This window comes from Danio aesculapii, chromosome 15 (assembly GCF_903798145.1).
Source record: "Danio aesculapii chromosome 15, fDanAes4.1, whole genome shotgun sequence".
NCBI lineage: Eukaryota > Metazoa > Chordata > Actinopteri > Cypriniformes > Danionidae > Danio > Danio aesculapii.
The window spans coordinates 4,167,177-4,181,548 of NC_079449.1; the positions used below are offsets into that span (position 1 = coordinate 4,167,177).

A 14,372-nucleotide genomic window follows, 5' to 3' on the forward strand; every position below is an offset into this window, starting at 1 on the left:
TTCCAGGATCAGTTACACACGCTGAAGTTAAGCGGGAATCGCTACGGTTTGTTTGAATCTAGTATCGAATCACACGAGGAGCAGTAACAGCAGTACTTCCCTTAGCAAACACAGCTAAAAAAGCGAAGACCTCAGAGGCAAAGAGCGCAGAGTGAGCGCGCGCATTTCTCTCCCTCTCCATCTCTCTCTCTCTCTCTCTCTCTCTTTCTCTCCCGCGCGTTCGTTCATCCGGACAGATTCTTCTTCTTCTTCTCTCTCCAGTGGATACTGCGGGGAACACACGGATTGCCTCTAGGATGGATTGCTGAAAATCCCTTTGGTGCGAGATTATCCATTTATTTCTTTTCATTTGCTTCCCGTCACACTCTCTCGTCTCCATCCATCCCATCCATGAGTCCGGACGGGTTCTGACTCGGACAGAATGCGGATCCTGGTGTTGATTCCGCTGCTGTGGGGACTCGGCGAAGGGGCTTTTCCCAGCAGTGTCCAAATCGGTGAGTTTACACTTCTAACACGATGCTACTTCATTAATCCTGGCAGGAATATTGCAGTGCAACAGATCTACTGTACATGGCGAATGCTAATAAATAACACACACTAAGAAGTAGCCAACACAAACGTAGGATGTTTACAATCATACTAACATTGTATGGTGAAATGTATGTATGTTGAATTTGGGTTTTGCTCTTAATGGACCCTAAATAGAGCAAAAATGCGTTTTGCTGTTGTTTACAATCGAAAAACTACAAAATACATCAAAAAAAGACTTTGGAGTGAAGTAAAAATCTGAAATTGGTTGATGAATGTTTTTAAAATTGGGGTAATTAATAAACATGTCTTCAGTTTTCCCTAAAAAAGTGAATAAATATGCTGATTTTATACTAAAAAATTCAATAATTGCAGTATGACAAGTTATTAGGATCTCATAGTTGAGTTGTATTGGTGTGTGTGTGGTCATCATGGTGAAAGTGCATGTTGAGTGCGCTTTTGTACCTTTCCTCACCAGTTCAAGGCATCACTGCAGCATTTTATCTCGTCTTTCTCATTATGCGATGACCTCTTGCCTTCTGAGTCCTATCAAAGTTCCCAGATCTCTGCTCAATGTTTGATTAATATCATCAAACCATTATGCATGCCCGCCCACCCACCCTCTCTCTCTCTTTCTTCATGAACAAACACTCAGTTCCCTCTCTTTTTGCAGGATGTGTCTTGTGTGTGTGTGTGTGTGTGTTCAGTCACTGCATTGCTCATTGAGATGGAGAGTCTCACGCCATAATGAGATGCGGCCGCTGACTTGTGCGCCTTTGACAGCACTGCTGATAAAGTTAATACGCTAAATACAGACACACACACACTCGCAGAGCCGGATACACACTGATGCAAGCAATGCCTAATGACATTTACATAGCGCTGCAATGCAAATGCACAAAGCTTGTTTTGTTCATGGCAAATAAAAGCACGTTATGGGATCCCGAAACTGCACTTCAGCCAAAACGTCCATCAGAAAAGAAGAGAGAATAATTAGAGAGAGGATGTGATGATGAAACAGAACGTGACACCGGCCCTGCCAAGTGCAGACGCTCATGCTCTGGTGACACCAACAACAAATGTGATCTTCCACACAGATAATCTTCATGATTAAAGGGACAGTTCACTCTGAATAGAGCGGTTAACTCACCCTCCTGCAGTTCCAGAGGACTGCGTTTGATCTGCGGAGCACAAAATCAGATGTTTAGAAGAATGTTCATACTGCTCAGTTTGGCAAATATATAATTCTTTTAGATTTTTCCCCAAGTTCAACACATTTCTAAACATAATATTTGTAATAACTCATTTCTAATAACTGATTTATTTTATCTTTGCCATGATGACAGTAAATAATATTTGACTAGGTATTTTTCAAGATGCTAGTATTCAGCTTAAAGTGACATTTAAAGGCTTAACTAGGTTAATTAGGCAAGCTAGGGTAATTAGGCAAGTAAAAATAATAGTAATAATTCCTTACATTTATATAGCGCTTTTCTGGACACTCAAAGCGCTTTACACATTTTTTTGGGGGAATCTCCTCATCTACCACCAGTGTGCAGCATCCACCTAATAGCAGCCATATTGCGCCAGACCGCACACAACATCAGCCGAGAGAGGAGATGGTTAAGTCTAAATTGGATGCGCGGCCGGCCGGAAGTGCGATATGCACATCAATATGGCAGCATTTTTTCATGACACTGTATAATAATAATTCAAGCTTTCACATTACTGTGATGGTTGGGTTTAGGGTTGGGGGTGGGCCTTAAAAAATACAATTTATTGGGTTATTTAATAGATAACATAAATAATACTGGGTACCACTATTGTTTTAAGTTAGTGACGTTGGGTTTAGGGTTGGGGGCAGACGTTAATAAAATACATTGATTCATTCATTTTCTTTTCGGCTTAGTCCCTTTATTAATCCGGGGTCGCCACAGCGGAATGAACCGCCAACTTATCCAGCGCATGTTTTACACAGCAGATTCCCTTCCAGCTGCAACCCATCTCTGGGAAACATCCATACACTCTTGCATTCACACACATACACTACGGACTATTTAGCCCACCCAATTCACCTGTACCACATGTCTTTGGACTTGTGAGGGAAACCGGAGCACCCACAGGAAACCCATGCGAACGCAGGGAGAACATGCAAACTCCACACAGAAACGTCAACTGACCTAGCCGAGGCTTGAACCAGCGACCGTCTTGCTGTGAGGCGACAGCACTACCTACTGCGCCACTGCGTCGCCCTCATAAAATACAATAAATGGGAAATTTAATAAATAATATAAATAATTCTTGTTAACTTCTGGCCGCAACCGCATCTGATCTAGCAACAACCAGAGGAGAGGGTAAATTTGGCCAGGATGCTGGGGTTAAACCTCTGCTCTTTTTTTTCGAAGGACATCCTAGGATTTTTAATAACCACAGAGAGTCAGGCAGTGGCGCCCCCAGAAAATTTTCTTAGGGGTGGCCAGAAGAGGCCGCACCAAATCTTGGGGTGGCACACAAAAAAATTATGAATTCAGTGTGATGTTATACTTCCGTTTCTGGTAAATGAAATAATGTGGTTTTAATTAATTTAATTAAATACTCTTGAAATACTGCAATTTATTCCTAAGGAAAATCAATAAATTCTAATTCAATAAAATAAAAAAAAACAATATTTAGTTTAAAACACTTTTCATACATATAAATAACTTTTCAGTTATTTTTACATACGTTTATTGTATAGCATACGGATATGCCATGTCTAAAATTAATGAAGAATAATGAATTAATTAATAAAACAAACAAATAAACAAAAGGCAATACTATATACAGAATCAGCTACGCCAGTGGCACCAATCAATCCACAATAATTTAGTGGCTGCTATTTATTTATTGAAATATTGTAAGTACATTTAAATTAATAATGTCAACAGCAAAATCATATTAGGGTGGCCACAGGGGTGGCCAGAGTTTACACAAGGGTGGCCGCGGCCACTCCTGGTAGGTGCCCCTGGAGTCAGGACCTCGGTTTAACGTCTCATCCAAAAGACGGCGCTCACTGATCAGTATAGAGTCCCCATCAATTTACTGGGGCATTCGAGCCCACACAAATCGCAGGTTGAGTGCTCTCTGTTGGCCTTACTAACAACACTTCCGGCAGCAACCTAGCTTTCCCATGTGGTCTCCTATCCATGTACTGACCGGGCGCAGCCCTGCTTAGCTTCAGTCATTGTATAACAATGGTTTGTTCTGTAGCCAATTGAATAAATATTTATAGCATAATATTAGCCGTGTCTCATTTCAGAGGCTGCATCCTCCGAAGGATATCCACGAATAATAACCCCCCCCCCCTTCTTCAATTTCAACCGCGACCCGGTTCTCACTTTACTAACGGGTTCCTTTCGTTTTCACTATCGCGTTGAGGGCGGCGCAAACACATTACATTCCTCGCCAGAGAACACAACGCCTAGAGCGCCAGTTCAGCTTGCTGGGTGCAATTTAGACACCTCACCTCGAACTTGAGCTGAACTATTTTGAAACTTGACCGTTGCATGTGTGTAGGAACAGCTGACAATCCGTAAACAAAGCGGCAGGCGTCGCGTTTTCAACGTGGCTTTACACGCGATATGAGGAAAAAAGAGATAACCTGATACAGCACACGCGGTTACAAGCAACAAAACACAACTAAATACACAATTTGCAAGATAGAGTTTTAATCGCACTTACTTACACTTGTGAAATGGGGGAAGAAACTGATTCATGATGCACTGATCCATGTTCAGACAGTCTTTACTGATCCTTCCTTTAACAAACTGATGAAGTCTTCTTTTTAAGCATGTAGTTTCCAGAAGCACTCGATCTGCTCAAGGCTTGGCCATATTGCTGAGGTTTCATCTTTAATTAGACTGTCAATAATATCCATCTGCACAGCGTGACTTCATTCGACCGGTGTCTGTGTGTGTCTCTGTGTGTGTGTGTGTGTGAGACTTTTTTTCTGTTAGTGGGCGTGGCCGCAGGTTTCAAATCACGAAACACCTAATGACTCGTTATCAAGACGACTCGTTTGAAGCTCTATGAGTCGACTCTTTTATAGATGAATCAACAGTTTTAAACACTGTACACTTACAGATTTAAGCCTTAGCTGGACATTTCACTTCACTTAGAGCTGTGTGACACACTATATGGAAGAGCATTTTCAAAAACCCATAATATGGGCTCTTTAAAAAAAAGTTATGAAAAAAGACAAATTTATAATATATTTTGCATTGATATAAAATAACTATTGGTAATAATAACAAAACAGAATAAAAGTAATAAATAAAATATAAAAGAATATATTAATAATATAACATTTTATTATTACTATATTATATAATATTTTATTTAAAAATATATAATTAAGATTTTCTCTGTTTTTTAACTTGTTTAATTTGAGCTGCATATCAATTAACAAACATATTTTTAGTTTTAACTACTTAGTTTAAGTAACAGAACTTCAGTTTAATGTTTATAATGGATTACAAACACATTTAAGAGTTTTAAATTTCATTTATTCCTCTTTAGGTGGAAATATTCTACAGTATTACCATACACTAGGCCCTATTTCTCTTTTATTTCCAGCTACTCATACCTTTTCCTCTTTTCCCTAGGTGGATTGTTTATAAGAAACACAGATCAAGAATATACAGCTTTCCGCTTGGCCATATTTCTTCATAATACGAGTCCGAATGCCACAGAAGCCCCATTCAACCTGGTTCCACATGTCGACAACATCGAGACAGCAAACAGCTTTGCTGTCACCAATGCCTGTGAGTGAAAGATGTCAAAAGTTCTGTTTCAAAGTGGATAGAGAGTCTTTTGATGCATTTTTTGTTTTGAGTGTTCACTCTCACATGTGACTTCCAGTAGAGTGAAATACAGGCTCTGTGATACTGTTTATGTGGCCTGAAATGTCAGCTTTTGGGTTTGGTCTGTTTGAGATGTTGGGAGAATCTGGGAAACCTGTTTGAGAACAGTCAATCTGTATGATTCTGTGCTGTGATTCGTGCAGAAATGACACACTGCAGCTAGGGCTGTGCAATTAATCGAAAATCCGATTTCGATTTTGGCTTCTAACGATTATGAAAAAGCATTAATCGAGATAAACGGTTATTGCATCATATACCGCCCCCTTTCCAGTTGTGCACATTTGTTGCTCTGCAAAGCTTAGTTCCACGTGAACATTACTAAAAGCATGTACTGTAATGTAACGTTTGCAGCACGGGATGCGCAGCATTCATTGATGAACATTCGAATCAATCATGTTTGAAAGCGCGAATGAGACCGCATGCTTCTGTGTGTGTGCGCGCTTAGCCTCGGAGACGAGCGGAGCACACACATCTAACGCCATCCTAATGAGAGCGCTTTAATGGTCAAATACATGCACATTTGTATCAGAGCGTGGTGTTAGTAAATATTCATATTAACCCTCATTTGTGTAATAAACAAACAAGTTGGGAATCAAAAGACATGTGAAAGAGAAACCATATCAGAGCTGAACTGTTCTTAAAGTGACAGCGCACAATTTTCCTTCTGCCGCCTGTTTTTATTATGAATCAAACAACAAATGGAGAAAATCCCTCACTGCTCTTGACTGAAGGACTTTTGTAGCTGAAGTTTTTTTTTCTTACATTGAAGATGCTTAAAGCACAGTTTGTTTCATATTTTATTCTATTGTATTTATTTCCCTTTCCTTATTTACAGGGAGGAAAATAACTGCATATATACAGTTAAAATCAGAATTATTAGCCCTCGTGAATTATTAGCGGCCCTTTATATTTTCCTCCCAACTTCTGTTCAATGCAAAGATTTATTTTCAACCCAGTTTTAAACATAACAGATTTAATAAATCATTTATAATAACTGATTTCTTTTATCTTTGCTATGATGTAAAGTACATTATATTTTACTAGATATTTTTTAAGATACTAGTATTCAGCTTAAAGTGACATTCAAAGGCTTAATTAGGGTAATTAGGCAAGTCATTGTATAACAGTAGTTTCTTCTGCAGACAATCAAAAATATATATTGCTTAAAGGGGCTAATAATATTGACCTTAAAATAGGTCTCGAAATATTAAAAACTGCTTTTATTCTAGCTGAAATAAAACAAGCCTTTCTCCAGAAGAAAAAATATCATAGGAAATACTGTAAAAAATTCCTCTGTTAAACATAATATTTATATATATATTAAAAAATATATTCAACTGACTTCAACTGATAATCGTTTTGAATAATCGTGATTACAATTATGACCAAAACAATCGTGATTATGATTTTTCCCATAATCAAGCAACCCTAACTGCAGCTTTAGGGGACTTATTAGACAGATTAAATTACCATAATGTAACTTTACTCTGTTAATGTGTAAAAAGCACAAATTATTATATTTTTTGGGGTGAAATAAATAGTGCAACTTCTGAAGCAAGTAATTAACCCAAATCAGCAGTAAGAACACATTTTGTTGATAAGTATGTACTAAAAAATTTACAACAAACCTTAAAATTCAGCAAACATTTACTTTAATTTCTACAGTAAAAAGGTGTTAAACATATGGTGTACGTTTGTTAAATAAGTGAACTTTAAAAATGAAAATTCCAAACTCGTAAGGCCTTCGAAGACAAATTAATTTATTTTGGATTTAATCATGGGAAATTTGATTTTCCCATAGACAGCAAGGGTCACCCATAGACAGCAAGGGTACACAGCGATTTACACTGTTAAATCTAAAATATTTACATTTCTGTTCTGTTCTTTATATGAGTGAAAATGATTTTGGGTAAACAATCACTTTAATGTAAAATTTACTGTATTAAAAATGCGAGACTCAAATGTGTTTAGAAAACACAAGACTTGCCGCTTGTGTAGCTTTAATGGCGAAAATGTGGTCACTCTAGGGGGTTAAAAGCCCTGCCTTCTAGCAAAGGAGTCAATTATTGATCGCTATAGATTGACAATTCTCTGGGGGAGGGGCTTGGTCCAGAAGTGTGTTTTGCTGACAGTTTCTGCAGCTTCGTTGTTTTATAGACCTCCTGGGCTCAGCAATCTCAGTGAGTACCTCACAGACACGATAAATATATATCTACATAAAGCTTAAAGCCTCTACTTTTAAACAAACCAGCTACTTATTTAAACAAATGTTCTAAGGTTTCGAAATCTGTATGAAGTGAAATGACTTGCCTTAAGTTCGGGGTCTCAATCTCAAATTGGCATGGGGCCATTGCAGTGACTAACAATTCATAGGAGGGCCGTTTGAACATTCAAGCACAAGAAAAAAAGTGAAAACCTGATGTAATTGATCTTAGGACAACAGACATGACATTTATAATTCAAGGATTACATGTCACCAGTGATCAGGCAAACCAGCAGGTTTTTTGCATCATGCAGCTGTTGAAATATATCTGTGGTTATTATGTTTATGGCAAAGCATCAGACACAATTTAAATGAGACAATTTGAATCAAATATTTGCACAATGATCATATTTGTTGCACCACTAGCACCACGTGTAAGCCATTGAGAATAAAATACAGGTGGTATAAAACTGATAAATTTCAAATGACCATTGAATATTTACAAAATTACAAAATAGAGCACTTATGGACATATATTTCAATGATATTCAATGATATTGATTCACAAATCTATGTTTTGGTGGGCCAATTGGTGTTATATTATTGACATCAGTTGCCGGCCGGAGGAAGGAGGGGAGGTTAAATTGGCCGTGGGCTGGCAGTTTGAGACCCCTACCTTAAAGTGGAAGTGAAGCAGTCAGACAAGTTTACATTATTTTGTAAATTGGTTTCCACTTTAATGAAAATATATATAACAAACTCGATTAAAGTAACCATTTTAAAGAAAATGGCATGTTTTACTATAGCTTTTAGAGCGAAGGCGCCGCCATCTTCTAATACCGCTGTGTCTGATGTCATGGGGCTGGTTCCGTTCCCTCAGCTGAACAGTGGAAGTAAAGGACTGACCACAGAGACTGGACAACCTAATTTAACACAATGCGTGAAGTTGTGTGTGCTTTGGTCCACTCTCTCTATTATGCTGCCTGTCTGGGTTTTAACAAGATCCGGTTCTGACGTAACAAAGTACTTTCACTTTCACTACAGCCCTCACCTATTTTCATGTTAAAACCAAACTAAGGATGATGCCGTTTTTCACATGGCAGGTTTTCAGGTCTGTCATACATGTTGAGAGATCGAGTTGATGGACTTGAAAAGGGAATATGTCTTGACATAATCCACGAAGACGTGACTTAGCAAAGTGTGAAGTCGTGTTTTAATCGTTGCATTAGTCTGAATGTAAAGCCCCTCGTCAGGCAGTGCTGGACCAAAGTGACGCATTGGTTTAAATTTGGCTTTGCGGTCCCCATATTCAATCCATTATTTTCACAGTATCTGTTTAGCGGAGGGAACGGAACCAACCACATGACGTCAGAAATAGGGGTATTCCAAAATGGCGGCGCCCTATAGTAAAACATGCCCTTTTCTTTAAAATGGTTACAGTAATCAAGTTTGTTATATATATTTTCATTAAAGTTGAAACAATTTACAAAATAATGTAAGCTTGACTGACTGCTTCATTTCCACTTTAAAGAGACATTGGCAGTGATCAGGAATGGCTTTTTAATAAGTGCCTTCTCCACCATGTTGCTGTCCGATAAAACAGTTGCAGGGCTCAAAATTGCAATCATTTTGGTCACATATTCGCCAGAAATTTGATCTATGCGGCCTCAAAATATATTTAGGAGCATTTGTGCGAGTGCATTAAATTGATGTAGTACAACCAATTTTTATTTACCACATGCGCAGATTTAGGAGGCATTCAAAGCCTCTTTGCACCTAAATGCACCAAACGTAGAGCTCAGGAATGGTTTAAAACAGTTGACATGTCAGCTTGCTGCAGTAAACTAAGCCCACAATGCCCGCCCCGCCTTCAAGCTCTTCTTATTGGCCCACTGTGCTAGAACAGAACACGAATGGATTGGTTAATATCAGCTGTCAATCGCTCAGTTTCGATGACAGGGAGCTACAGCCTCAAATGTAAAGGTCTAGATACGAGAGAATGAAAACAACACTGACAGATTTAGCTTTAGAAACCACCTAAAGTTACAAATAATGGCACATCTGATTAGTGATCACGTAATGAATGTCAATCCAGCATTTACACTTTTCGAAGAGTGGATAAAAGACTTCCAGTGGTTAAAGTCCGCTATGTAAATGACTAAAGCATTCACTGTAAAACCGGTGGGACGAAGTTTTCAGGTATGCGTGTTTGCCACTGAATCTACACATTTTAAGCAAGAGATTTTCTAACGTTATTTAATCCTTCATTTAATCGTCACGATTTGTGCGACTGACACCGCATTCACCATCGCTAAAGAGCATGCATTCACCAAGATGAAAGTAATATTGCAGCTCCTGAAAAGACTGTTATTGCTATTAAGATGACGTATGCAAATAATAAGTTCATCTGTGCCATATCAGACAGCACCCGTGAGAACAGCACAGTTATTATTGTTAATTCAGTTCATCTCATTCATGTCAAGCAGTGCGTGCAGGGCCGGTGAGCGTAGGCAGATTTTTGTTTATTTGTTAGATGTGATTAGAGTGTTAATATATAATAGAATCTGTTAATATAAAATGTGTAGTAAAGTGGCTCATAATTTTTGGTGGGTGCGACTAAATTTTATCTGGTGCGCCTAAATTTTAGAATTTAGGAGCACCGGTGCTACCAGGAAAAAAGGGTAATTTTGAGCCATGAGTTGTCATGTTGTCATGCCAACTTCCTACTGTAAACAGAACCTTGCCCCAACCCCCAATTCAATTGATTGATCCATTGCTATGGAACTGACATTGATGAGTGGCGCTGTGTGTAAATATTAAAATTATTGTGCGAGGTGCTGCAAAACACATGAGATGTGAGTGTAACAGTCACGCATGTCTATTCATATATTATATTTTATGTAGACGCATCCCTTAGAAAGTTATCCCATTCAAATATATAATACAATTACAATAAATAATAATAATTTATTATTAATAATACAATTATATAAAAGACAATCCCAAATTGTATTCATTTAGCAGAAAAACAATATATTGTAAATGTGCGGCCGTAATTCAATGTGTTTTGTGCATGCGTTCACCTCAACATCAGCTGTTTGGTTAGCATCTGTCCATCTCAGGCTTTGGTAGGATGATTGTTGGCTGATTCCTTTTTTTAATTGTCTGCGATTGAAAAAAAAGTGTTGAAATATTCAGATACATTACAAATGCTTGACCATTGCAAGTGTACAGTCTATTTGCATACCTAATGTGTGTACTGTAAAAAAGCTCAGCACTCAACCGTTTCCAATTTACATAATCCACTTTCATCAACACAGATTTGTGCATTAGATTCCTGCACGCAGCAGTCTAATTCTACAGCACATACCAGTATCATTGACTGGTTTTAGTGACGTATTGATTAATGCATATATGAGGACATCACTGGGAAAAGCTTCTAATAGGAAACCGAGCTTTTAATAAAAGCATTGATGTCTCGCTTTGGAAGCTCATCCTTCCTATATGATGATGGTGTCAGCTTTGAAATGGCTTTGGGGATTATAGCGTGATATCTCTTGACTACTGGCTTTTGTAAGCATCTGATAAACAGATCTGACACCGGTTGCTTATTTTCATTAAGTAATTAGTCTGAGGAGTAGCTGTAAAGAAGCATGAGAGAAAGATTAAGCACACATGATGCTTTCTGTATTACTAGCAGCATCTCATTTCAGGTTCTTAATGGACTTATTATTAGATATTACGCTGTAAAAAAAAAGTTGACTCAAGTTGAAATTGTAAGGAAACTTGGTGCAGTTTTTGTAGTTGACTCAATTTAAATTGAGACAAGTGCAGTTCTTGGGTTAAAAATTGAGTCAACTCAAATAAAAAAAGCTGTGCAGCAAGCTGCTTTAGGGTTTTAAGTGGAGTCAACTCAGTAGTTTAGCAGTTTTCATTTCATTCATGTAGTTTTTAATTTCGTTTTGTGTGTGTGTGTGTGTGTGTGTGTGTGAGATATTATGTGATCTATTTTCATTTTAATTTCCAGTTCATTTTAGGGATTACTTTTTAGAGCGTTTAATTTCTCCTTTTCATTGAATATTTGTATTTTAATTGACAACAATGTCACTAGCTATGTTTCCATTTACATATTATTTTTATGTGCATTTTGGACATGCGCAAAAAAAACGGTTGATGGAAACGCCAAGATGCACATAAAGTTTGAAAATGCTCATAAAAAAATGTATGTGCATTACCGAGTAGGACAAACTTTTTACTCGATAAGAAAAGATGCGCATAAACCACGATGGAAACACTTTCCAGTTGCGCATTAAAAAAAAAGGTCATGTGATTTTGTTTTAAGAGATCATGTGATGATGAAAATGTGTGTGAATGGACAAACCAGCAGGCTGAGCTCATTGTAAAACATCTGAAATGTTGTTTTGGTCATTCTAAAACACCCTAACCATTTCACTATTAGTGTTATTATAGTATTAATGACCTCCTGTGCTCTGGGTAGGGCTGGGCGATTTTTTCGATTTTTACGATTAACTCGAATTTACGTTTTAAGACGATTTAATTTTATATTAAATCGAGTATCGCAATTTTTTAAATAAAAATATTAGATACATTGTAATAGCACCAATGCGCTTTGGTTCACTCTCTGTTTTACGCTGCCTCACTGCCTGTCTGGGTTTTAATCATGGTAGTGACAGACTGAACACAGAGACTGGACAGCCTAATTTAACCCAAAGCATGAAGTTGTGGGCATGCATCGCAGAGCTGGTGCAAACACAACAAATACAAGCATTTAAGTGTATAATATAGCATAATATAGAGAGGGGTGCAAAGCGCATCAAATGATTGGTATTTAAAAGGGGGGAAAAAAAAATAGAACAAATATATTATATATGTAAGGATATATATGTACATATAAATACATATAAACATATATACGTATATATGTTTGTTTATATATATATATATATGTTTACACATCTGGTGCTTGTATTTGCTCCTGCTATACGTCCACAACTTCACGCATTGGGCTTTACAGTTAAATTAAATTAAATTAGGCTTTACAGTTTCCATGTTCAGTCCTTTACTTCCATTGTATCTTTTTAAGAAAATGGCAGCAGCATTACAAGTCATTCAATCAGAAGAAGACAAAGTCAAAGCCGAGCTGAAAGCCTCCTAGGCTCAGCAAAACTTGCAAAAAATACCTCTGTATTCCTGCAACTGCAATATTTACACATATATTTTTAAAAAAAATCTGCAATGATATTCAACTCGTGAATTTGTTTGGCATTTATTTACACCTTGTTGTGCAATTTATGTATGGCATGGCCATTAAAAATACAATGTTCCTTAACCAGATGGTTTTTCAAGTTGCTTAAAAAGAGAATGTTACTTCAGTCATGTTGTTGTAATGTTTTAAGTTGACTAGTTACACAATTAAAAAATAATAATAATAATCGAAATGCAAATCGAAATCTTGAATCGGTCAAACTTTATAAAAAACCTAGATTTTTTTTTTTGCCATATCGCCCAGCCCTAGCTCCGGGTCTCACGCCTTCAAACACCACCGCAAGTTCATTGCGTGTCAGGATTGTCTTCTGGGGAGCAAGTCATTTATTAAATGAAGAAAAAATTCATGCAGATTCTCTTATCGCAGCAAATTCCATTTTTACTGTTGATATTTGGCACCAGATAATCAGGAAGTCACGATTTTTGTTCGGTTTGACTCGTTGGATGGAAACGTCTGCTTTATTCGCACATCTTTTCTGCGATAATCCAGTTTTGCACATAAAGTTAATTCCCATTATTGGATGGAAACATAGCTAGTGACTTATGGTGGCAATGAAGCAGCAGTAGATGTTTCCTGCATATTGTGATGAAGTTTAATGGATTATTAAATTAATGTAGGCGGGTACTTGATTTTATGCATTCATGCTGATTGGTTGTTCAGATGTGGGTGTGGCACGGATTTAAAAAATAGCTACTGTTGGTTTTTATTTTTACTTTTAATTTTAGGATTTTTTTCCTCTCGCAATTTGGAGATTATACATCACAACAGTTCAGATTTGTTCTCTTGGGATTCTGAAGGAAACAAATATATTTTTTAAATCAAATTTCAGTATATTTTTTTTTTACTCCATGGCAGGAACAATATTACCTTTTCTTTCATAGAGGATGCAATTTTTATTTCTGATAACAAATTAAGTTTTAATATATTTATGGAAGGGCATTTGCTAAATATATTTATGGAAGATGATACATAAACTTGATATTCTAATGATTTTTGGCAATCATTTTGAGTCATACAATATATTTTTAGTTTTCCCACAAGTACAGCCATGCAGGACATGACTGATTGTGTGTTCCAGGGTCCCATATAATGCATCCAGAAAGTATTGATAGCACTTCACTTTTTCCACATTTGTTTATGTTACAGTATTGTTTCAAACGGATTAAATTAATTTATTTCCTCAACATTCTACACACAATCCCCCATAATGACAATGTGAAAAGAGTTTTTGAAATTGTTGCAAATGTATTAAAAATAAAAAAGCTGAAGAATCACATGTACATCAGTATTCACAGCCTTTGCTAAATACTTTGTTGATGCACCTTTGGCATTTGGATGAGAAGCGACGGTGTACAGACATTTTCAGATTGTGAACCCACTCCACTGATATTTTGGCGGGGTGCTTTGGGTCATTGTCCTGCTGGAAGATGAACCGTCGCCCCAGTCTGAGGTC

At 37.2% G+C, this 14,372-nt stretch overlaps 1 protein-coding gene across 1 annotated transcript in view; it reads left to right on the forward strand.

Moving 5' to 3' along the window:
- The first annotated feature begins 224 nt into the window (after positions 1 to 224).
- gria4a (glutamate receptor, ionotropic, AMPA 4a) overlaps positions 225 to 14,372 on the forward strand; it is a 154,950-nt gene continuing 140,802 nt past the window's right edge. The window contains exons 1-2 of the mRNA XM_056474044.1: positions 225 to 494; positions 5,172 to 5,330. Of these exons, the coding sequence (XP_056330019.1) occupies positions 422 to 494; positions 5,172 to 5,330 (232 nt within the window). The 5' untranslated portion in view covers positions 225 to 421. The remainder of the gene's footprint in view (positions 495 to 5,171; positions 5,331 to 14,372) is intronic.